Source organism: Hippoglossus stenolepis, chromosome 7 (assembly GCF_022539355.2).
Source record: "Hippoglossus stenolepis isolate QCI-W04-F060 chromosome 7, HSTE1.2, whole genome shotgun sequence".
Taxonomy (NCBI): domain Eukaryota; kingdom Metazoa; phylum Chordata; class Actinopteri; order Pleuronectiformes; family Pleuronectidae; genus Hippoglossus; species Hippoglossus stenolepis.
This window is the reverse complement of record NC_061489.1, coordinates 1638692-1664818: the sequence shown is the minus strand read 5'-3', so window position 1 is coordinate 1664818 and position 26127 is coordinate 1638692. Positions and strand designations below refer to the sequence as shown.

Below are 26127 nucleotides of genomic sequence, written 5' to 3'. Positions count from 1 at the left end.
ATGCTGCAATTTACAACTATTTTGATAATCAAATAATCTGTCGATTATCATTTAAATCAGATAAATAGTCAATGTTTATCCGAAAAAATACTTACTTGTCTTCTTGTACAATGCTCCTTATACGGACAAATCCAATTTAATACTGACTATAATTCCGGTTTCAATATTTACAATTTAATTCTACTAGTCATGATTCCCCCTAAGAAACTACATTAAATTCTACTAGATCTAAAAACTTCGGAGCTGCACCAAATTGCACCAATTCCACTCAGAGATTCCAGTCCCCTAAATAGGTCTCATATCTTACACCAAGATCAGTGAATCATTTCTTTGAAAATCTGTGAACATGTACAAAAACACCTTATCTCCCATGTGTTAAGTGATAAGTTTGTATTTATTTGATTTCAATAATTGCAATAAGTTATATTTGGTGCTTTAGCAGCAGCTAAAAGACCCTGGCACAGAACATAGCAGGCATCAATGACAACACATGGTCACAACACATTTATTAGGTCAGCTTCAGTATGAAAAGTAAGTGCTGGGGTTGCAAAGTGGCTTAAATAGAACAGAGGAGGGGGTCAACTGAGTCATGGTCACCAAAAAGCAGGTGACCATATGTTAATGTTTAAATTAAAGAGTTAAATGAAGAACTTAGGTCCATAGCTAAGCCTGTTATTGCAGAGAAATGCTTCTGGCTCAGTTATTGAAAACATGATCTTTATTTCACAGTGTTAGGTATTTGACCCACCTAGAGTGAACTATACTACATAAAACACATCTGTGGGTGTGGGTGCTTCAAGGAAACTTCAAGTGATAAAATGGAACATACATTTCTACAAAGAATCCGTAGAGTTTATAAAACCCCATTAGTTCAGACAGTGTTTGTATCATGTGCAGTGATTTGCTGTGTCGATACACAGTTAGTGTTTTTTATTAAGAAGAATATGATGATGAGATGTTCATTCCCCTGGTGAGAATAATCACAATGTTAAAGATGTATGATCGACATTAACAGTAGTATATATTTTAACTTTTTTTTTCCTAAGTCTTTATTCTTCCAAAAAATGGATTACATTTAAAATCACATCCAGCAGTGACATAATTCACTTTCAATCCTACAGAAGTCTGTTGAGATGACACCAGTTTTGCTTTTACAAACTTCAGTATATAGGCTAATTATCATTTGGAAGTAGGGTATAGTGTTTTGAGTGGTGTTATTGCTCAGCAGGGGCAACCTCCAGGATGATCTGCAAGCTTCTGTTGAAGGAATCTGAGGAAAGAGAAAAGAACATTATAACGTCATTTCTAGACTTGTGTATGTATATATATATATATATATATATATATACACAGCCTACATATAATACAAAAGTAATTTGCCACCACCTTTTGATCATCCATTTGACAATTTGGAACATATGGAAGGTGACAATAATAGGGTTTCTACAAATGTGCTTTTATATGAATAAAAAAATGTTGTGTAATTTGGAAGTTAAATTTAGCTTTTGGCTAATGTGGGTAGACCCCCCAACCTTTTACAATGGGAACGTCAGGCATGTCAAGGGGATTTGCAAAGTTCTGCAAATGACAAATATTCCACACAGATAGTATTTGTGCAAACTCCTGTGAGGCTTTCCAAGTTGTGACTAATTCCAACAATAAGTGTCACTCATATGCACTGTATGCAGTACACAATAAAAATGTATTTGATTCTGTGTCACATGTCGCTGATGGTTCCAGATAAACTTGTATGACAAAAAATGTCTCCATTAATATTTAATCGGTCTTTTTGATTGAGTTACTTCATTGTTAGAACAGTTGAGTAAAGTATTTTTTCTGTCAGTGGACAACCCAATCTTGATCATCTTTCATATGTGCGGATGAATATGAAGAGCCACTATATTAGTAGCGGTCAGCTATCCTTTAGATTACCTAAAGCCCTCTGAAGCCACTTTGGTCTCTGATTGAAGTAGATGAAGATGTAGTATGCTGGGATGCCAGTGAGGGAAATGGCAAATCCAATCCCTGTGTTTACTGGGTCCGAGTACAGAGACAGAAAGACCATGAAGAAACATGCAAGGCAGAATACCACTGGAATGAAGATCGGGACCTATGGACAAGTCAGGAGAGATTTCTGTTACGACTCATACACTGTATATAAGGTAATTTCAGAAAGTATTCAAACCCCATTTTCACTTGTGAAATGGAAGACATTTGGAACCAGCAGGACTAGAGTTTCAAGAGCTGGCGATCAACCAATCAAACTGAGAACCCATCAAGGAGGGCGTTTTGTCAGGGAGGTGACCCAGGACCCACAGTCACGTTAACATAGCTTCAGACATCCTGAAGGAATGAGAGAACTTGTGGAAGGGCCAGCATCTCAGTAGCACTCCGTCACTCATGTCTTTCTGGTAAAGGGCCTTAACAGATGCCACTTTGAGTATAAGGGCTGGCTCACACCTAAGGACAACCGGGCCAATTTTATACCCAATTTGCCTCTTCTGACTATAGCAGGGGCCTTCCCGATTATCTGTCCAAATGGGGTTTATAAAATAATGTTAATGCTGCCAATTGTGTTGGAATATCAAACATGTTTGGTATTTACGCTTTGATTTATTTGGCTCCGGCAGCATACTGAGTTAACCCGCTATAGCCAGTGAGAGGGAACTTACTGGGAAGCGCTACCAACCGGATGTTGCGTACTTGTATAGCTGCAACTAAAAGCAACAATACATTTCCAACTCACCTCCAGCTCGCTCTGCGAAAGCTTATTCTGCCTTCTCAGCCATGACTTCATTCATATACTGCTCATCACCAGGTTAATACCATCCCTACAGTGAAGCATTGTGGCCACATCATGCTATCGAGGCTTCTAAGCAGTAGGGACAGGGAGAATGGTCAGGACTGAGGTAAGGATGATGCAACCAAATACTAATACTAAGAGGTCCTTGAAGAAATCCTGCTGCAGAGGAGATTAAACCTGAAACTGGAGGGACAATGTTTCAAAGCATACAGCCAAGACAACACTGGGGCAGCTTCAGGGCAAATCTCAGTCCTTTCATCTGTCCAAAGCTGGTAGAGACTTACCCAAGAAGACACAGAGCTGAAACTGCTCCCAAACTGACTTCTACAACATACTAAATTACGGGTTTGAAAACTTTTGTAAATCTACAACAGCAAAAAGTTCAGAAGTGACGAGGTGTGAATACTTTCTTACATTGGTACACAGATACATTTGCCTGTTTAAAGAGTATTTGAGTTTGTGGTGAAGGATGCAATTCACATTTATTTATAATCACATTTTCTGAGCAAAATCACAGGTTTAACAGGTATAAGACCAAGGTGAAAACAGTGACAATGAGTGAGCCCTGTTATAATTTATATTGTTGCATAGGATTAAGTACAGATGTGAGGAAACTGACCTTAAAGGGGCGGGGGAGGTCAGGTTTCGTATACCTGAGGTAGATTAAACCCAGCACCACCACACCAATGAATAGCCACCGCAGGAAGCTCATGAAGTTCAGCAGGCTGTAGATGTCCCCCACAAACAGCTGGAGCATGGTCATAGGGTACTGCACACATGATAGTATTAGGGATATTTCATTTTGTCAGTGTTGTCTAATGAGCAGTTATTAATTCTGTACATTGTTGTCGTGGTTGCAGTAAACTAACCATTATAAGAACAGCAGTCAGGGGAGTGTGTCTGCGGACGTGGATCATTGACAAAACCTCGGGGAGTTGTCCTTCACGTGATGCCACATAGAACATTCTGGTGAGCACAAATACAGAAATTTGAACCAGCAATTACAGGAGTTAATATTGAACTGACTGTAACTAAAAGTACTGAGTACATCACATACAGTTGTAAAGTCTTCTCCTTTATCGGTCATTTTGCAGTTCTAATTAAATTGGATTTTGCTAAACGCTACAATTCTACTTATCTACTCTTCATTGATATAATCTCCTGTGTTCACATTGAAATCTGTACCACTCAGTATGCTACTCAATCCACGCTCACACCACTGACTGAGTACTAGGAAGATGAGCACATGAAGGATCAGGACTATGACCTTAGAGTGCAAGTCTGTAATGAGCTACAGGCTACTTTGGTTAACAACGTGGTCAATCATGTTCTGCTAGTGAGCCAAAACTTGAGCTACTTTAACGTGGCTTCAATCATCCAGACACACAGAAATGAGAATAGGTAAGAAATCCAGGGTGCCGGTATGGAGAACGACAAGTTAAATCTGTCTGTGAATATTTATCGGATCTACCAAACCATGAAGCCTAATATGGCTGCAGAGGAGCCTCAGAAACCGGTGACTGATGCTAACCTGATGTCAGCTAACGATAACATGATAATGGAAGTTGCCAGTATATCGAGAATAGAGCAGTGGTTCTCAACTGGTCTGGCTTCGGGACCCACCATCACCCCTTAATGACAAGCCGCGACCCAAATCGAGGAAAATGTTCAACTTCTCAAATGTATTTAATGAAAAGATGGTGCAGTTTGAACCTGAGATAGTACAGAATATCACAGTAGGCCAACACAAAAAAACTAGTTTAATGATAAACCAAAACGACCAGCAGGTGGCGATGCTAGAGAGGGAAAAATTCCCTTTTACACTCAATTAGCTACATTTTAATTAAAAACCAAAAAGTGCATCTTAAGGACACAAGGTAAAACAACATACATAACAATTCAGTAACTTCAGCCTTTTTTAACAGACTCAATAGTGCTTTCATGCACAAACGTGAAATAAAAAAGTCCAACTACTGAGAAGTAGTTTAAAAAAAGACTCAAATTATGTAGCTTTAGCTGAAAATACTCACTCACTGAATCTATGACAACCAACAAAACTGATCCTATTCACACACTAAGGAGTGTGAATAGACGGCACTCCTCTGCATAAAAAAATTCTTAACATTTTTTTCTTAAAAAAGGCAACTGAAAACGGGTCCGCGACCCACCAGTTGAGAATCACTGGAATAGAGGTAACTAAAGTCTCTACTCACTAATACATCATATGGCCACAATATAGACAAGACTGTTACAGCAGTGGAACCTCTTTGAAAGCTACCTGCAGGTTGATATACTGTAGGTACAGCTAACAAGTCACTACAGGCTGAGTTGAAAGATTTGGAGGGCTGCTTGCACAAGCTAAATATAAGAGTGTCAACAAAGAGTTGGTTATTGGTTAAGTGGGTTGGTTATTTCCTGTAAATGTACACATTTGTGAGCCGAAAACCAGCAAAGAGAAATCTTCTATACCTTGACAAGGCAAAGAGGCAGCCATTCATGGAGCCATAGCAGGACAGAGCCACAAACACCGGAACAGCTATTGAGAATTTCCCCAGCAACTTCTCTGCAAACGCCTGTGACAGGTACAAACACAGGGAGAGAAAACAAGGTGAGCATTGGATGCTTCATGGATGCATTAAGTGACCAGAATTTGCTAAATGAGTATCTATGTTTAAACATTCCAAAACACAAACTGGTTATCCAGTTAGTTTCATGATACAGCACTATTGCACCAGTGACCTGTCTGCGGTGCCTTTGCCCAATGTCAGTTGGGATTGGCTCCAGCTTCCCCCACGACTCTCAAAAGTATAAGCGGTATACTGTAGATAATGAATGGATGGATAGATATATAGCATTATTCACTAGAACTTTCTTTATCAGTATCAAGATAGCTTATCAGCTGAAAAGGATATATCTCAGAAGGGTTTCAATAAGGGACTAGTAAAACACTTATTTGTAGAAAGTGCCACCAAAATCACAAACCAGAGTCAGTTAGTTAGAGACTTGAAAGTGTTAGGTGTAATTGTGAACTTGTGACAGGCTAGCTGTTTCCCGGCCTCCAGTCTTTATGTTCAGTCCTGTTAATATCAATTATTTATAGATTTAGCCTTAGTGCTGAGACAAATTGTCCATGTTAGTTTTTGTCGTCCCTGGTCTCATTAGCCTTGAATGTTTTATGAATAGCCCCAAATCTATTAATCTGCTGATCTCATCCTGTTGACCAATATGATACAAGTCTGGTCCTCTGTGTATCATTCAATCAGCTGATTTAGCTCTCACCTCTTGAGACTTGTGCATTTTGTGTGACAATGTGTTACTTGTCACCATGCAGGTAACTGGCAAGCCAAGTCATTGAGGCAAGACCCAAAGGATATGGATGTAAAATAGGAGAGAGAATTTGAAAGATCCCAAAGAGGAAGGGCTGAGGTTAGATAATGTTATGGAAGATAGATGTTATTGAAATTCAGAATCCACTTATTACACTGCAGTAAGTCATACATAGCAGTGGAAACCTGATTGCATTGAATTTTGGCTTGTATCTGGCATCCAGTTGTGTTGCTGCGTTGTGTGTCAGCCCATATAGATTATTGAGCCTTGATCCCTATGGGATGGAGTAATGCTTTAATAGTGTAGTTGAATAATCGGACATTTGTTGGTGGGTTCAAATAAAATAAATTTATAAATTAGATATGACTTTTGGTTGGGAAAATTGTGATTTCATCCTGTTTATGAGCAGGTCAGGAGAGATGAGAAGAGAACAGGAGGAGAGAGGAGACGAGATGAGGAGAGAGACAGAGACACTAAAGAAAGAGGGAGATAGCTAGTGCAGAGGTGAAGAAGAGGGACAGTGTTGTCACAGTTTAAAATGAACACAGTCTCTCCCCTCTTATAGTTATCATACTCTGATAAACCTGGTGAAAATCTATAAATGTCTACGCTGGGATGATTATCTGATCTGACACCTCTCTTCATCATTTTTGGTCCACCTCATCCTTTTTAGTTTTAGTCAGTTTTAGTTAACGAAGTAAAGAATTTAGTCTAGTTGATCAAAAATACTAGCTGACAGCAGTGATTTCAAAAACAAGACGAGCACGTCAGTCAAACTTCAGCAAACTGCTTTGAAATGAGATTTCATCCAATTAGGAAAGCAAAAAATGCAAATAAGCCACAAGGGTGTTTGGTCTGATGTTATTAATTTAAGTAACACATTCAGATATGAAAGAGAATAAAACAACAAAGTCTCCAGTGCAATATAACTTTTACAACATGAGCCAGCTAGTTATTGAACTTTCTGTATAATAACACGGACCCTGAGTAAGAGGAAACTCACACACATTCAGAATGCTGCCCTGCAAAAGTCTGCAGGTGTAATAGCCTGTTTATGTCACTGCCGGTTTTTTACACTTGTAAAGTAGTTATTTCTAGTTGGATTATTTTTGCTTGAAAAACAACTTGACGCATTAATAACTAACCTCAATTTCTTGTAATCTTAAATGTGTCTCTCCAGGTTGTTGGTTATTTCTACAGGATATTCTGTGGCCCCATTGCTTCCCCTTTGCAAATGTTAAATTTGTCCTACGTTGTCATGAAAATGGGCGCAAATACCACCTTGATTTCTTTCTCCAAAGCCCTGTTGTTATAATTGTCATCTACTGGTAACTTACTCCGAGTCCATACTATGCTAATTGTGCAGCACAGGAAACCAAGCTGCTGCATTGAAAAATAAAGTCTCTTTTATTTCAACAATAAAAATGAAGAGTTTATTCTTTGACTTTTAAAACTGCATTATTTCTGTCTTTTTTAAATCAACAATAGGTTAGATAGGATAAGAGTTTTTTTTTGAGTGGAGTTTTTCCTTGAAGGTTAAGGACAGAGGATGTCGCACCTTGTTAGCACTTTGAGGAAAATTCTGATTTGTGAAAATGGGCTATACAAATAAAACTTGACTGGTGATTGATAAGATAATCCTTATAATATCTTGTAGATACTGCATGTTGTTAAAGTCATAGTGACAAGATAAGATAATCATTATCTTAACCTAATTCTATCCCTTAAACCAAGTCTTGACCCCTCAAACTAGCATTTTAACATGTGGAGAAGAGGTGAGAGAAAAGAGTGAGCTGACATGAGTGAGCTTACCCCCTCACACCAACACACACACACACACACACACAAGACCATAAAATCTATTTTATCTTTTCATTTCAGCAATTGGTATTTCCCAAAATGTTAGAAAAGGAAGGTGAGGCTCTGCTGGTGAAACTCTAGACTCTCCAGAGCTATGAGTTTACATACTTGTGGTTTGTGTTATTTTTTTCACAGTTGTTACTTAGATAGAATTAGAGCAGTCTACAGGGCTGCTGGTAAAAACTGTCATAAATGGGTCATGCAGAGGTGGGAGCAAAAGCTGCTCATTATTCATGAAGCCCTTCAGTGCTGATTAGTCTCGGCCCATGCTTATTTGAACAAGCACAGACTGAGTGGGAAGAATTCTGACTTTGTAATATGTGTCTGTAAATGTATACAAATGGACACGGAAATTATGTTGTCACTTAAGATCCTTTCTAGGCCACGATGCAATGAATCCTGTTTCAAAATGTTAAATATTCACAATACTGCAATGAGTTTATAAGAGAACATTTTCTAAAAACATTTTTCACAAACCCAATTGGACTGTATGCAATGGATTGAAGGATTAATCACCAAAACACATAAAGATTAAAATGTGTGCAGTTATGACCAGGGAGCTATACACAGAAAGAGGTCTCTATGAAACTGAAGAAGAGAGTTGTTTTTGTTGTCTTGGTGAGGTTAGAGTTTGTTTTACAAATAAATAAGCTGTCACAATGACATTTTTGAAGGCAGTCGAACATGTGGAAATGATCTGGAACACCACATACCAACAGAGATCAATCACTGAGTGGTGCACTGGCTTCCATTGTAGCCACAGAGGCATAAAAGCACGTTTTAGAGGTTCAAAAGACACCAGTGTGTGTCTAAAACATCAATGTACCTCATCTGTAAGAAAGCCACACACAGTATAAGTGACACAAGAGACAACTAAACTAAACTAACTAACTGTTGAGGTTCCATTAGAGATTCATCAGTTAAGTTACAGTATTACCATCACTAATATAGGTTTGATTTATTATGTTGGTTCATTTTAAAGACATATGTGATCAGCCATAAGAGACACATACATAAATGTTGTTTGGCATTCATAGACCAACTGCACAAAGCAACGTCACTTATCTTATGTCTCATGTACAACTCCAGGTCTTTCGTTACAAATTTCAATATAACTCCAATATATAGGGCGGCCTCCTCAAGACAAGTGCTAAACATGAGTTAAAGTATGTAATTAAGTTTGAGAAGTTTTGCCTATGAGATGAACAGAGTAGAATTCCTTTAAAGCCGCACAGACTAAGAACAATCTAAGAACACTTGAATGCTCTTAACACCTTTCTTAAGGCGCTCCTATCACTCATCTTGCACAGGGCAATAAAACTAAGTGCATTAGCAAAGATCAGAATTCTCTCAGTGAATGAGTCTTCCCCTGCTATAGGTTTACAATAGCACTGATAGCAGCCTTTAGTGTAATAAGCAATGGTGGCTGTTATTAGGGGATGTCTGTGATGTGATTAGCAGTAACACGGCTGGAACAATCACATTAACAGCTGCTGGAAGCCGAGCTGTCAGAGACACTCTGCTGATAATGACATTTTAAGTGCAGGAAGGAAACCATGGTGCTGGGTACAGGACCAAACATCACTAACAGCAGAGAGGTGAGACCTCAGCCACAGATAACGCAGTATGTAACCTTTCATATCACCAATAAAAAGACCAGGATTATCATGGGAATATCATCAGTGTTATCCAGGTATTGTTAAAATGTGCGGACAAAGATAAAAAACACTGGAACTTTTCACTTTGTGTAATTATGATAATAATAATGATGATAATAATAGTCATATCTCATGAATCTTTCATCTAATTGACTTCACACTTGCCATGTGTATTCTTAGTGGTCATGGGAAGGGCAGTGCCAAGTTTAGTGCAATTTGGACATGGTTTAAGTTTAATATTAACCCTTTCATGCATGAATTATAACAGCCTCTGTCTTTGCTTTTATTCCTTTTTAGGCATATAAGATAAAAAATGTAATTGTTAACTCAATGATATAAAATGATGTGAAAACTAATCTAAAAAAAGAATAATACAGCTGGAATCACTGCAAACATATCAAAAACACAATTTTACAATACTCTGTTAATATAGTATATAAGAAATCTATTGGTTCTTTTCTCTCGACATTCACAAGTCTCCCTCAATAAAAACTGAATAAACAAGCAACCAGCGCTCTGTAGCAGTCAGTGCGTGTGGGGTTATGTATTATTTCTTCTCTTTATTTGTTTTCATTTAGGCACTTAAATCTTCCACAAACTCCATCATTGTGTTGTTATGAATAGGGTCCTAACAAGACCCCAGCAGGGCATTATTGTTCACTTATACACAACACTACACAACATCATCAGTCTCTGCTGCTCTGCTGGAGATTCAGCTTCATAAAATGCTCCACAGGAACAAACAAATACTTGGAAGCATTTAAAAAAGAACGATGTTGTGTTTAGAGTTCCTCAGGATGATGCACATTTCGTGTTTTGGCAGCACATGATGTCAGCACTTAGCAAGCCCACCGTTGTCAGATGCTCAGCTTGCAAACATTTCCTGTAGCAGGTAAGAGTCCTTCTACTCTTGATGTTGGCATTTCCAGTCAACATTTTTACATCTGAGATATTTTAAAAGCTTTAGTTTGTGTTTGTTGAAGCAGTTCAAGATCACTGCCTTGTTGTTGGAGTAGAAGTTTGCTTTCAGGGTTTGCTTTGTTGTGTGTGGTCGTCTTGACATTTTCAACTAGAATTTGATGATGCGAATTATGTTTCAACAGTTGGATGGTTTGTCTACATGACTGTTTTTTCCCCAAAACACTTTGAGTTAACCAGATGTCACTTTGCAGATGTGGACTTTTGTGACAGGGTTGCAGGTTTAATTCCCATGGCCCTGATGTACATGGCTGTGTGTACATCCGTGCTGCACAGTAGAAATGTGCTCCACCAAATCCACACGTCAGTTAAACATTCTTGCAGTAACATGTTGAGGCTTAGTTTTGCCTCAGCACAGCAGAAATGCAGTTTTCCTGAAAGCTTCCTTGGTTTTCATCAAAATCCCTTTAACTGACATCTCTTTCAGATTTCAAGCAGGAAGTTTTATCCATTCCACTGCTTTGATCATTCATTCTTTTAGCATCCTCTGTCAGTTGCTCAGAGGAGCCCATGATGTTTAGTGTAACCAGAAAGTTTGAGGAGTTAGAGATTTTCTAATGAGCTGACATTTCCAAATGGCAGGTGTTGACCTGCCTTACAAGTTCCATTGAGTGAATTAAAAAGGTCTTAGACTTTATGAGTAATAGTGGCCAAGGTGTTGCAATTATTTTTACTTCAAAAACATGAGCAATCGGCCTCAAACTGCTACACACAACTGGATAACTGTGACTTTTTAAACAATTTTTATACTTAAAAATGTATTTTCAGGTTGATGGTAATTTAGAGTGTTATTTTGTATTATCATCTCTGGTCTGAGGGGAGACTGTCCTTTTTGTCTTTTTATTCAAATATATAAGGAAGAGTACCTGACCACGACCCTGAGAGTTGAAATGTTAAAATATTATACTCTGAATTTTGAACCAAGCCTGCGAATAAAAATTTATATTATTTATTTATATCTTGTTTTTTGTGTGCTTGTGTTTAAAAAATATTGTATTACTTACCACAGCAACAGCGTCAGACGCCAGTATCTCCTCTGCTGACATCACTGTGTAGTATGCCACGTTAGTGAGCACATAGCAGGAGGTCACAATGAACATGGAGATACAGATAGCTAACGGAAGAGTCCTGAGGATGGGAGGGATAATAACAGTAGCACAAGGTCATTCACCTTTATTTCACTTCGTGTGACCTTCTAGACTTCTTGTCTAACAACCATCGATGCCCTGAGTAAACACATTTTCTGAGGATGAGTTGTGAAAGCTGCTCTTCAAATAGTAATACACACACAAGTAAAGGTTGAATATTGTTACATATTAAAGTCAGTATAAGATCTACTTCAACTGCACAACAGTTAGTTCATACTCTGCTGTTGTCCCTTTCTCTTTTAGCAGTGAATGCTGTTTTCATTAACTCATTTCCCCTCACTTCTGTTGTAACTGGAATGTTACGTTACTGATAACTGAACTCTACTGTGTATGAAAACATGAACCACGTGCAGCAGCCTTTTGTTACATTAGTGGTTATGGCAGTAAATCAAACAACAGAAAAGAGTATTCATAGTTTCCCATTCTTTAATCACTTCTTGGCACATTTTCTTTCCATTCAAGAATGAAAAATAAAACTCTGCTATTGTTTTAGTTGCAATGAGTCATATCTTAAAGGTTTGTATATCTAAAGGTGTTTTATAACATGTCACCCAGTGCAACAGTGTGGCTCAATTGTGTATTTTTAATTACATTCTTGGACAACAAGGGCGCTCTGAGGAAAAAGACATATCAGGCTCTGGATACACGCACAATACTTGGGACACATTCATTGTTACAAACATCTCTGCTTCTATTAGAGCAGTCACCCTAAACCCCAGAAATTATTTCTGCCCTATGACAACTTAAATGAATTAAAGCAAATGTTAACAGACACGGAGTTATACAACGTAATAAAATTAAGATAACTACTGTAAATTTACCAAAATAGGATATAACATTTGTAATGTTGACTATTAAATATTAAGTTACTTTAATCTAAACCTGTCATAGTCAATGTTCTAGCTGATCATTACCTTGATTTACAGCATGTTGTGCTTTTGAATAAATCAACACTCATATTTCCTCTCTGTTCTCTCTCTCTTTTACCTCTATTTTGGTCACTAACAACTCCTGAGGTAAATCAATATCTTGCTATTTGGCTGTTAAATGCTCCAATTTGTTAACCAGCTGGTCTCTAACTGTTTCTACTCACTGTTTAGTGCTGAGCAGGTAGTTTATATTGAGTTTTCGGAGCAATTTCACTGAAAATAGCTGCTCTCATCAGCTGCATCGACTGATGCAGCTGATGAGAGCAGTGAGTGAACCAAAACAGTTAAGGTTTGACTAAATGAGTTGAAAGATGCTGAAACAGTCTACAGAGCTTCTTTTATCACTTAGGCCAACACCTTTCACACACATGATCAGATCAGCCTGCGGTGGGCCTGCCTAGGAACACAACTGAAGATTAGTCCCTAACATCTACTGGTGGATGGCCACTAAACAAGTGTGGAACAACTTTACCATCTTGTCCTATGTTCTAAAGAAGGTGAGCCAATATACAACATTTGTGATAAACACTTTTCATGTGCCTCGATTAACTTTTGTGCAACTATTGAAAAAAAACATTTTTCTTTGGGGTTTCAAATTCAGCAAGTCAACATGATCAATACACGATTAGTACAACAGATTTAACTCACTTCTCAGGTTGCTCGACTTCTTCTGTCACAAAGTTCAGATAGAACCTGGAAAAGGAAGCAATTGTCTCCAGTGATTAAAAGGATGATGAAGAGATATAAATGTCTGACTGAAACTTTACACAGGTACAAACAGTATGTATGTATTCATGTGTATGTGTGAGGACCATACCTACCACCCAGCGTATGCATACATCCCAGAGTAGAAGGCCAGTGGCATACCAGACAGCTCCATATTGTTAAACTGAAAGGCATTCTCAAAGTTCTTGGTCTCCCCTGCACACACACACACACACACACACACACACACACGAGAGAGAGAGAGAGAGAGAGAGAGAGAGAGAGAGAGAGAGAGAGAGAGAGAGAGAGAATTATTCTTATTTTGAAGCACCATAATTGTGGAATAATGTGATGATGATGTGATGAGCTTTTAAAAAGAGGGTTAAATTGTTAAGAATACAATGCAGGTATTTCAGGGAGATTAAAAAGACTCATTATTAATAAGTGCCCTGCTTTATGTAGATCACATTTAAGAAAAATGTCTGCCTACAAACAGAAAAACATGCTCGCATACAATGGAACAATAATGCTAAACTGCAGTTTTGAGTTTTGATTTAATTGGATTACACATTGAATTAAATATATTTGCATATAATGTTAAAGGGGACATAGCATGCCCATTTTACCACAAGTTGATATGGTTCCTTGGGGTCTTAATGAAATGTCTGTAACATACTTTGGTCAAAATACCACAAGGATCATATAAAACAGCACCCTTTTTACCCTGTATAAAACAGCCCTCCACAGAGTGACCTGTTTTGAGTGCCTGTTCCTTTAAATGCTAATGAGCCAGCTCCCCCCTCCCCCCTCTCCCCCCATGATTTTAAACGATATAAATTACATATTTTATATGATATAAATTATCAAATATGCATCCCATACTTTGTATTCCCCTTGTTGTCCTGGAGTTTTAATTTTCCCAATCACATAATTAAATGTCCCCCTCTGCCCATTCACTACAAGCACACAAGCAGACAGACAGAGAGAGAAAGAGAGGGGTGGGGGTTATGAAGACCATCATTTACCCCGAACCCCGACATTCAACGGGTACAACAACAAGCGGAGAAAGCAGAATCGCAGGCTGACCTTATATATACAGTCTATGGGGCTGACCAGCGGAGAAATGCTCGTCCCGTGTGAACAGCCAGGCGGCTGCGCGCGAGAACGGCGCTGCGCTGCCTCGCAGCCTCGCTGCGTCCAGTGTAAACCCGGCGTAACGAGTGTGGGGGATGAGGTGGGGGGCCAAGGCCATGTAGGGAGACTTCCAGTGCCTTGTTACGACACAATACCCAGGAAGCTCAATCGAGTCACTCAAGCATGACGTTTCTGACTTAGAGGAACCATAACAAAACGCTCGAGTGTTTTTTCCCAGAGTTTTTGGGTTGGTAGACATGCCAGATACCCACATTAACCTGTAGAAGCACTAACAAAGTGGAATTTGCATGCTATGTCCCCTTTAAAACAAAGTGATTTGAAGTGTATGGTTTATTCAGAGCTCACCAGGTATGACGTACCGTGTATTTATCTTTGGTGAATGAGAAAATGACTCATTGCCTCAAATAAATTAATGATATCTAATATTATTATTTCATTAACTATATACAATTTTTTCACATGATTTACTAGAAGAACTACAGTATATCTGTCATAGATTCTCTAAAAAACATTTTTTATTTGTATATTATATTTACATTTTCTTTTATACATGTATATGTCCGCATGTATGAGCAATATAAAAATATATCTATTTACTATATATACTGCAAAACCTTTAAGGGGGCGGGCACATTGGTCAAGAGGCAGGGTACACACTGGCCAGGTTACGTGGAGAGACACACAACCCTTCACACTTCTACTCTGTAAAGAATATGTGAAGAATATGTGAACCGGTTAACAACTGTTCCAGAGCTTCAGCCATTCAGAGATTGACTGTGTATCAATGATACTCCAGTAATTTGATAATTTAAAAATTTGTTTTGTGACATGTGTCATTTAGTTAACTTTAAATATATTTCAGCTAAAGACAAAATGTGTGTTTAGTTATCACTATCTGATATACAGCACAGGAATATTGGTTGGTTTCTCAAAAAATAAAAAAAATAATTTGCAATTAACAAACTGTGATCTGTGATTATAAGATGGAAAATTGAGCAGCATTATTATAATGTATGGAACGTGATAACAACTCCAGTTAGACATTTATCATTTTGCAGCTGAAGACGTCATCCTCCAGTATTGTCTGATCCTCAGATCCCTGTGAACTCTGGTTGTTGCTGTGAGGACATTGTGAAATGCTCAAGCTGTGAACAGCTGTGTGTTGTGGCCTGAAAGGCTTCAAGGTCATATTTATAGTGCATGTTGATGTGAGACAAAGGAAGCTGTGTTAATTGTTGCAGCTGCTCTGTGTGAACTCTGGAAAACCATCCTGAAAAACAAAGAAACACTACATTGCCCTGGACTTGAGAGGCTGATGGAGCCCCAGTGTAATACTGACAGTGGCTATTTGATGTCTTACCTTTAAAAAGCTGATACAACCCTGGCACTATAATGATGGCGATGGCCAGCAGCTTGCTGAAGGTGAGGAAGATCTGGATCCTGGCAGACCAGGTCACACTCATACTGTTTAGGTACATGACAGACGCTACAGAGAGAGAGATTCATGTCATGACGTTGGTAATTCCGTCTCATTACTTTCAGTTTAAGGTTCACTTCTGTGCGGTTTTAAACTGGAATCTTATTTCTATCCATGGTACACTCTGTGTTCCATAGAATAATATTAGAACATTAAAATATCAAATGTACACATCTACCACATCTTCATCTACTATAAATATGAAAAATATCTAAAAGAAAAAAACTTTTGGTCGACTTTAAAATGTTACCATGAACTGACTTTCCTCAGTCTAATCGACAGTTATTTCCAAAGCTAATTTGACAAGCTTTTGAGTTTTCCTCTGTCCTAAACTTCACATGTTTAATACGTGTCCTTGTCTGAAGACATCTAAATGCACATATTCAGGTAAAGTCATAGCAACATTGGTTTTACATAAAAATGTTATGGTCTGGTCTAAACAGCAACAAAATGTGTGTTTCGCACATTTTCTCCAGCACCACATAGAAGACACAGGAAATGATGTAAAATGTGCAAAACATGCCACCGTGTACCTCAAGCAGGAAATGGCATCTTACATGTTAGTGCAGTGTGCAATGATCACAGACGTGCACACAAATGGCATCCCCAAGGTGCAAGAGACTGTGGCAGCATATACTGGTAGCAGCTTTATTATATGTTTTGTTGAATAAGTATAATCAATTATGTCATATATTTTGTCACATAATTTGCAGAGTTGCTATATACTTTGTCCGTGTGGTGGTCAGTGTTGTTATGTTTTAATTGACAGTTTTGTCAAGATAAAGACAGTCCTAGGTCTTCCATGTGGACAGCTGACACCAACCCCTTCTTTTCCCCAGCCTCTAACTGCATAGTTTAATTCTTGTTATCATGTGTGCTTACATCTCCTGTCAGTCATAGAGCAGGTTATAACAGGTCAAACACAAAACATGATGTGTTCATTTAACAGCAGTCAATGTACATACTTATGCCGATTGCAGTGGCCAGTTTGACAGCCACAGGGGGGATAGCACAGGGCATGAACAGAGGCTCCAGGATGTACTGACCAAAGGCAAGAGAGATGACTGCCATCCCTGCAGGCCTGCAAAACACACACACACACACACACACACACACACACACACAGGTTTGGTATAAACTAATACCACATTTTCCAAGAATTAACAGTTCCATTTTTTGTTTTGTGTATTATACTGAAACTAATTACAACTCTGTCTCATCATGATGAATACATATAAAATAATAAGTCATTGTGTTAGTTGGTGAAATAACTGTAAAAAGCCATGACAGACTTCCTGCTCAACATCAAGCAGCAGACAGACACCATCAGAGACAGGAAACATTGGCCTATCTAAAGATGAATTATGTGTGTCTGACAGCAGACACAACTTTCACAGGAGAAAGTTGTTCTTCTACTACAACTCCTGCTTCAACTACTATTAAATATTGAAAATGAAACCTTGCAAAAAGCTACAATATCGGTCACTGAATTTCCTTCACTGATGTGAAAGCTTGCGTTAACTTGATACAGGTTCAAAAAATATAAATAATGTGCATGAAAAAAACCTGTTTACTGTGCAAAGGCCTTAAAGGTTCAGTGTGTAAGATTCAGGTGAAAGGGATCTATTGGCAGAAATTTTATATAAAATAATCCTAGAGATGCTTTCACCTGTGTGTAATCATCTAACATGTACAATTTGTTGTTGTTTTTTACCCTAGAAGGGGCCCTTTATATTTAAACACTCTATATCTACATCGGGAGCGTGTCCTCTCTACGGGGGCCGCCATGTTTTTTACAGTATCCCAGACTGGACAAACTAAAAAAACTTTTGAGTTTTAATGACAACTGAATCTATCACAGGTTCTCTTTTATGTTTGGAAGGGGAGGGTGAGGTGAGGGGTATTCAGCTGCAATTTGCAACATCACCACTAGATTTCACTAAAGTCTACACACTGAACCTTTAAGTAGGATATACTTGTCACCACACAAAAAACATGTCTGCCAAGATATTTAGCTTGGCTAACACGACAAATAAGCAAAACCCAGTTTACCATGGGACATCACACAAAAGGGCAGACACGAAATAGACATCAAACTTAATATTAAATACAAAAGCCATTTATGAGACCCGGAATATTACAGAATGTAGTGACAGCAACAAGTTTTGGTTAGTTCAATGAAATGGTGTAAAAAATGTAGATTCAATATAATATTGATAGTGAACATAGTGAAGTAAGTGGAGCAGTCATCAGGAAGCCCTACAGAGGGTTTATCATAACAATAACAGTCAAACCCTCAGTGGATTATATGTATAGTAGATTATATCTATAGTAGTTTGAAGATTTTGATGTCCTCTGGTTTGTTTGCATAGCTCACCAGTAGCTATAGGGTCCGTCAATGAGTCCTGACTCTGTTTAGATTAATAAGAGCAAACACAAAAGAAGATATAATCCGCAGGATGAAGCATACCCTTTTGAACTCACACTTCACCACACAGTCATAGAAATGACAGACAATAGACTCTTTTCACAGCAGCCATTTTGACATGAAATATTAGGTAACACAGGTTTTACTTATCACATTCAAGTTTTTAAACCCAAAATACAACAGAAGTTGTATTAATGTGAATGGTAGCTTTTTTTCTAAAATGAACAGATACAGTGTGTGTGTGTGTGTGTGTGTGTGTGTGTGTGTGTGTGTGTGTGTGTGTGTGTGTGTGTGTGTGTGTGTGTGTGTGTGTGTGTGTGTGTGATATGTTAAGGGAAGATTACATCCAACCTTTTCCCATAATGGCCTCCTCATGTGGTGGACTTGTGCTTGGCTTCAATAAGAATCAAATAAGGTTGACTGGTCCCACTGGCTCATCTTATAGCTTGTCAGTATTCCCCTCTTCATTTCCCACAACAGCCACTGAGCTGCTGCAGCCAGGGAAATCTCTCTTTCGCTCTTGTTTTCATTCTCTACCTCTGTCTATGTTCATTTCCCATGGTTTCCATTCAGTCCTGCTAGCCCGAGGCCAGCATAAATTGGGCGGCTCAGGATAGCCACTGGACTGTTTATACTGCTTCGCCTCGGCTGTGTACACACACAACTGCACATGGAGCTTTTTTCTCCCCACACTGGTTTAAACTAACCTCGGAATACCACAAAGTCACAGACAGACAGTGCCTTTCTTTGCCAGGTGTGGTGATCTCTGTCACCCAGCAAAGTCTTACAAATGTCCTGAAATGCAGATAATGTTAAGGAAACAAACCACACTGAGACAATGGGCTGCATTGTGTGTAAATTGTTTAATATACCAAACTCTAGCTTTCTTCTCAATGGAGTTTGGCTACTACAATGTTAGTTCATATGGATTTCACAATCTATTCTAGATGACAGGTCAAAAGATAAAATTATCCGTATATATATATATATTTATATTTATACATATATATTCATTCTCAAAGAGCCCATAGTACTATATCACCCCTCCTAGAATTCAGACTTACTTGTCGTCCCTAAAGTCTCTGAAAGCAGAGTAGGAGCCAGAGCTTCCATCAAGCTCCTCTCCTGTGGGATCATCTCTTTAAGAGTAGGCTTTAAACCTTCCTTTTTGATAAAGCTTATAGTTAGAGCTGGTTCAGGTCAGTTTTTCTGCTATAGGCCTAGATTGTCATCAATCAATCAATCAATCAATCAAATTTTATTTGTATAGCCCATATTCACAAATCACAATTTGTCTCATAGGGCTTCAACAAGGTGTGACATCCTCTGCCCTTAACCCTCAACAAGAGTAAGGAAAACTACTAAAAACCCTTTTAACAGGGTAAAAAGAAGGTAGAAACCTCAGAGAGAGCCACATGTGAGGGATCCCTCTCCCAGGACGGACACAAGTGCAATAGATGTCAAGTGTAAAGGAGAACATCAAGATAAAGGTTTTAGCAGCATTGATAAGGGTAAACATTTTGAAGTATAACTGAAGGTCAATGAATTGGTGGATTAATGTCATTAATGGTCGAGTATCTGAGGAGAAATACTATATATCAAGCAGTCCTGCTGCAATCATAGTCTATGGTCAGCAGCCACCACGATCATGATCCACCATCAAGATCGGATGCCACTATAGTCCACAGTCATTGTCCACTGCCGCCATTAGGATCCACCATCAGCTGCCACCTCGATCGTGGTCCACCACCATTATCTGATGCCAACACGATAAAGGATCTGCCATTATTATCACGATCAGCCAGCATGATACAGAATCCGCCCCATACTGGATCCACCATTACGATCTCTGATATGCGATCCACAGATCATAATCCACGATGTGGCCACAGCTGGGGCCCTGGATCTGCGGACGATAAGGCAAAGGGACTCCGGGGTAGAAGTCAAGTCAGTAACATGTATTGATGGGATATGAATTACTTTGATGTGATAACGATTGAGAAGAGGAAGGAGAAGCTGGGAAGAGAAGCTCCGAGTGTCATGTGTCCCCCGACCTTCTAGACCTATAGCAGCCTAACTAAGAGCAGGTCTAAGACAAGCCTGGACCAGCTCTAACTATAAGCTTTATCGTAAAGGAAGGTTTTAAGCCTACTCTTAAATGTACAGATGGTGTCTGCCTCCCGAACTGAAAGTGGGAGATGATTCCACAGGAGAGGAGCTTGATAGCTGAAAGCTCTGGCTCCTACTCTACTTTTAGAGACTTTAGGGACGACAAGTAAGCCTGAATTCTGGGAGCGCAGTGCTCTAGTGGGTTGATAAGGTACTATCAGCTCTTTGAGGTATAATGGTGCCATATTATTAAGGGCCTTGAAGGTGAGGAGGAGAATTTTAAATTATATTCTAGATTTAACTGGAAGCCAGTGTAGTGAAGCTAATACAGGAGAAATGTGGTCTCTTTTCTTGGTTCTTGTCAGGACACGTGCTGCAGCATTTTGGACAAGCTGCAGAGTCTTTAACGATTTACTGCTGGAGCCTGATAATAAGGAAATACAATAACCAAGTCTGGATGTAACAAAGGCGTGGACTAGTTTTTCTGCATTCTTTTGAGAAAGGACATGTCTGATTTTGGAGATATTACGCAAGTGGAAAAAGGCGGTCCTAGAAATTTGTTTTAAGTGAGAATTAAAGGATAAATCAGGATCGAAGATCACTCCCAAGTTCCTGACTGTTTCATTGGAAGCAAGGGCAATGTCGTCTAGCACAGCTATATCATTAGATAATGTATCTCTAAGGTGTTTAGGGCCAAGTAGTAGAACCTCTGTCTTATCTGAGTTTAAAATTGCGGGTCATCCAGGTTTTTATGTCCTTAAGACATGCATCAGACACATGACACATGGAGCTTCTCCTTCCTCTTCTCCCTCTTCATCACATTAATGTCTCATCAATACATGTTACTGACTTGACTTCTTCCACAGAGTCCTTTTGCTTTATCGTTGCAGATCCAAGATCACAGCTGCAGCCACACTGTGGATCATGATCATGGACCGTGGTGGCAGCTGATCATGGATTATTATGACAATTAGATTGCTTAGATATACAATATGCCTATACTCACATATGATACCATTATTGGCAATACCGCTATCATTGCAGATGTTATTACTGCTCCCTTCATCTCTGTCAGACTTTTAACTTTTGTACAAATACTTTAAACATTGATACACCTCTCCTATTACGTTAGACATTATGTGGTCTTAATTGCCCCTAGGACGCCAGCTGTGGCTCAGGGCTTAGTGCGGTTGTCCTCTAACCAGTGGGTCAGTGGTTAGATCCCAGTCTTCCCTATTCCTCATGCCGAAGTGTCCTTGGGCAAGATGCTGAATCCCAAATTGCCCCTTCTCATAGAGAAAGTGCTGCAATTAGATGCACTGTGTGAGTGGGTGAAGGTAAAACTGTTGTGTAAAGTGCTTTGAGTTGTCATCAAGACTAGAAACGTGTAATATAAATACAGACCCTTTTTTTCTGTCGGCCCTGGGAGAGGGTTAAATTAAACACCACTGACTTGCAAATTAACCACTAAATACACTTTAACTGGCAGAGGTTTGGAACCATTAGCAGGCGACAATTCAAGACAGCATCGTTTTGGATAAACTATATGATTTTAGAACATGCTGAACAAAAGGCTCGATCTAAGAGAAGGTATGCAGGCTGGTGCATTTGTTTGAAAGGTTTATATGCACATATATTTTTCTCTTTTCTTTTTATATATTTTTCAATATCTTATACTGCTTTCCATTTGAAGTAATCATATCAAGATCCTGTTCTTTGTGAAAGAGTAAACACTTGAGAACCTTTCAAGCTACAGGTGGAAATGGTTTGGAAATTAAATAACAGATTTGCTTTTAAGGTATTTGCTTATCACATAGAGTAAATATTCATTCAGAAAAGAAAGTGGCTCAGAAAATGGCATTGTCACATCCTGACAAAAGGTGGTGCTGAAAGATTTCCGAGACCCAGTGAAGTGAACTTGAGACAGGGACGTTTTGAACAGTAGGTCAGTGTCATGTCTAAGTGCAAACCTTGTTGTATTTCTTTTTTGGGGGTTTAGTTTAGTTTACTTCAACAGAACGGTGTTATATGAAAGTGATAGTGTGTCATTGATATAGTCACTCACCTCATTTGGGAATCCAGGTCTCTGTTCCCTCTCTTTCAAGGTTTGAGGGTCTGAACAAAGGTTGGGTCGCCACCAACTCTTAAGGGAAATATCTGACTCTGTACCTGCTCCTCTTCTATGTTCACCAACTATTTGTCTTGCTTTGTATTTTAGCCACTATGTGAGAAGCCACACACTAGGAGCTGGGCTGCTCCTCAGTCAGTCTCGTCTATTGTCTTTGCATACCGCCTGTGGTTCACAGCAAATTTGAAAGTGAATATTCTCTTTCACCTCAGTTTCAATGTCTATCTGTTGAATATGTCACAAACAGAACTACTTGAATCCTTTACTGTACCTGTTTCAAGTTAAGAGCACTCTAGCGTATTTGACAACTGAATCCACTCATTTGTTATGACAATGTTTTTATGTGTATTGCAGGACTGTTGTGTCTTGGTATTTAATGAGTACATAGGCTAGGTGGCTGTGGCTAACCAGAAGGTCGGCAGTTCCCAGTCTTCCCCATCTGCATGCCGCAGTGTCCTTGGGCAAGATAGCAAACCCCATATTGCCACCACATTGCCCCCGTATCTTGCCTAAGGACACCTCGGCATGCAGAATGAGGAAGACTGAAGCTAATGTGCTGCACACGCCCCATTGCGCCCCAGGCCTCAGTGTCTGCCAGCTGTTAGGTGCTGATCAGGTCGTGTAAAGTAGGTTTATCAGAGTGTTGTCACTGAAAACAGCAGCTGCCCAAAGATTTTAGGTGAACCTCAGCCCGAGTGAATAATTCTAAAGCAACACCTCTATCGTTACACATAGTGATTTCATCCATTGTTAATATAAAAGTATTGATTAGTGCAGCTTTACGTTAAAGGTTAGGTTCAATAAACATGCATCAAGGAGGCAGGCATTACCTTATTGCAATAAGATCAGCCCACAGCCTTACGAAAGCCATCTGAGGTCCAAAGATTTCCATTATGTATGTGTAATGTCCACCAGACTTCTTAATACAAGTCCCCAGCTCAGCATAGGACAGGGCTCCTGTAGTGACAGAGGTGACAGATTAGCTTTGGCTCTGAAACAATAAGGTAGGCAGAGAATAGACCCAGGGCTATTAACTTGTCTTAGCCTCATCTGAAGAAATGTACTGTCCCTCTCTGGGCCCCATGATCACCTACATATATCACTGAGGGGAGCGTTCCAACGTCTCAACCCATAACTTAAGACAGACAGATTTAGGTGGATGTGTTTTAATTACAAGGTTAGGGAATAGAAATTAGGGGATTCAGGAAAGGGGGGTTTAGGAAGAGAATTCAAGGATAATGTGCTTGGGCATTTTATTACAGTATAAAAACTCAAGGCTTTAAGAATGCCTCAACAATATATGTTGCGATACACAAATATGCACAATAGTGCTTTAGCACTGTGTCCTGCAAATCTGGTATTTCAAACCTTCTAGATATTACATTTATATATTACTATTTCAACATTGTGCTGTGTTGTTGAAAGCAACTGCTGCCTAAATATTGTCTGTTCAGTATTTTGAGTTGATGAGATGTGACATTTATAAACTGCACCAGAGTTGCTGTGGAGGGATTCAGGTCTCTGTTGTTTGTTTAGCAAATCTTGACCTCCTGTCTGTGGTTAAGCCACAAAAGCCAGGGGCAAATGTTGGTGAAAGGTGGTTTTGGTTAACATTGTGTTCTGTATGAAACCATACCACAATCCTTCTAAAACCTTGAGCAAGTGCTAACAGCACCGAAACATAATTAAAGCAGTAAAATGTGTTGTGCAAGATCAGATTATTCAAAATGTGATGTGGCCATCATTACACTTGTTATATCACATCAATAACAATACTAATGATGAAAAATGGAGTGCATTTATGTCACACTTTTCTAGCCCAGGAACACTGTGGTTGCTAGACGACCACTCTCCCTCTGGAGCCATGCTGCTCCAAGAATAATAATGATAATTCATGCTATCATGATTTATATTTTTGTTTAAGATCATGAGCATGAGCACCAAAGGCATGGCACAGCTGCAGTATTACTGTTACCTACAATTAAGCTGTTTGAGGGCCCTGGGGTAGAGTGTTGGCTTTGGCCCCTGCTGCGCTCAAGTACATCCCACATAACATTTAACAAATGGCGACTTCATTATAGATACAACAACTACTACACCTATGTTGTAATACTCTCTGCCCATGCTTTTTAAGGGTTTTTGATAAAACAGAACTATTTAAAGAAAACGCACAATAAAAGCATGATGTAAACTGATATTAGTCTTTGAACCAGGTTTTCACTATTGCATGCCTAGCTTATATCACACTATATCTGTGCATGATCCAATAAACTTTGCAAATAAGCAAATGGCTAAAAATCTCAGGGCCTGAGTTGGTCTAGACTTGCTGGTTAACTTTCACAGAGGCTTTTATTTACTGATAATGTAAATTGCACATTAAAACTGAGCTTCACTTTTTGCAGTCAAGTATGATATGAAATACAACTTTTTAAATAAGCTTTTTATTCAAATAGATTATGTGCGTTAGTGGCACAATTTGTTGTTCAGAGAAGATGGATATTTACATACATCACTAATCTAATCACAACTCAATCATAGCACTGTTTGTAAATAAGCTGCACAACTGCAATAATCCATGTGTACTTATGTGTACTTACTTGTATATTTGTATCATTACTTGTTCTTTTGCATAAACATTACACATACACATACAAACAAGCTTAAAGTAAGTTTTGGTCATCAAAGAGTATTTTAGAAGTATGTTGTCACAGTTTTTCTGTGTAGTTTGCTGTGACATTATTTTATATATTCATAAATTGGAGAAGGGATTTCTTGTGTTCTTACATTGTCATACTTATTAGTTCTTTGCATTATTTTCAGTAAATGCATATCCTCCAATGAAATTAAAATCAAAGTCCCATTCGTTAGAGTTTCAAAGTAGTGGAAAACTCCTCTATCCCTGACACAGTTATGAAGAACTCACCAAAGAGTGACAGCACACCACAGCCAATCCACACGATTAGGGACATTCCTATACTGCCAGAGTATTTCAGGATGCCCTTTGGAGAGATGAAGATCCCGGCCCCGATGATGGTTCCAATAATGATGGAAATCCCTCGAAGCAGGGTAACCTTCTTCCCCAATCCCACCTTCCTGTCATCTTCATCCTGCAGTTTCCCATTGGAATCTGGAGTCCCATTTTCAGAAAACTTGTGTCCATTTGTTGTAACTCCTCCAGTAGATGTAGACTTTTTGGTCATATTTTAACACAGTCTAACAAACACACAATCTCTCTTCAAAGTAATGAACTGAAGTGGTTGAACCTCCACCCACTTTGTGGTTTGTGCAGGCAAAGTTACAAAACTAGTAGTAAAACTAAATTCCATTCAGCAAATACCTCCTCAGTCAGTCACACACACGCATACGCTCTCTCTCTCTCTCTCTCTCTCTCTCTCTCTCTCTCTTGCTCTCTCTCTCGCTCT

At 38.9% G+C, this 26127-nt stretch overlaps 1 protein-coding gene across 1 annotated transcript; it reads right to left on the bottom strand.

Moving 5' to 3' along the window:
- Positions 1-489: 489 nt before the first annotated feature.
- slc7a11 (solute carrier family 7 member 11) lies at positions 490-26127 on the bottom strand. The gene is made up of 12 exons (XM_035162356.2): positions 25629-26127; positions 23536-23662; positions 17006-17121; positions 15924-16049; positions 13525-13624; positions 13352-13396; positions 11631-11754; positions 5273-5376; positions 3673-3769; positions 3423-3572; positions 1933-2110; positions 490-1270 (listed from the first exon to the last, which is right to left on the bottom strand). Exons 1-12 carry the CDS (start codon positions 25903-25905, stop codon positions 1215-1217), a joined length of 1500 nt encoding a protein of 499 aa, XP_035018247.1. The 5' UTR covers positions 25906-26127; the 3' UTR covers positions 490-1214.

Excerpts from the sequence above, each read along its gene's own strand:
- slc7a11 (XM_035162356.2), bottom strand. The coding sequence starts at position 25,905 with ATGACCAAAAAGTCTACATCTACTGGAGGAGTTACAACAAATGGACAC. Across the intron at positions 17,122-23,535 it reads GCTGATCTTATTGCAATAAG|GCCTGCAGGGATGGCAGTCA; the intron begins GTAATGCCTGCC and ends TGTGTTTTGCAG. Across the intron at positions 3,770-5,272 it reads TGCCTCTTTGCCTTGTCAAG|AATGTTCTATGTGGCATCAC; the intron begins GTATAGAAGATT and ends TGTGCTCACCAG.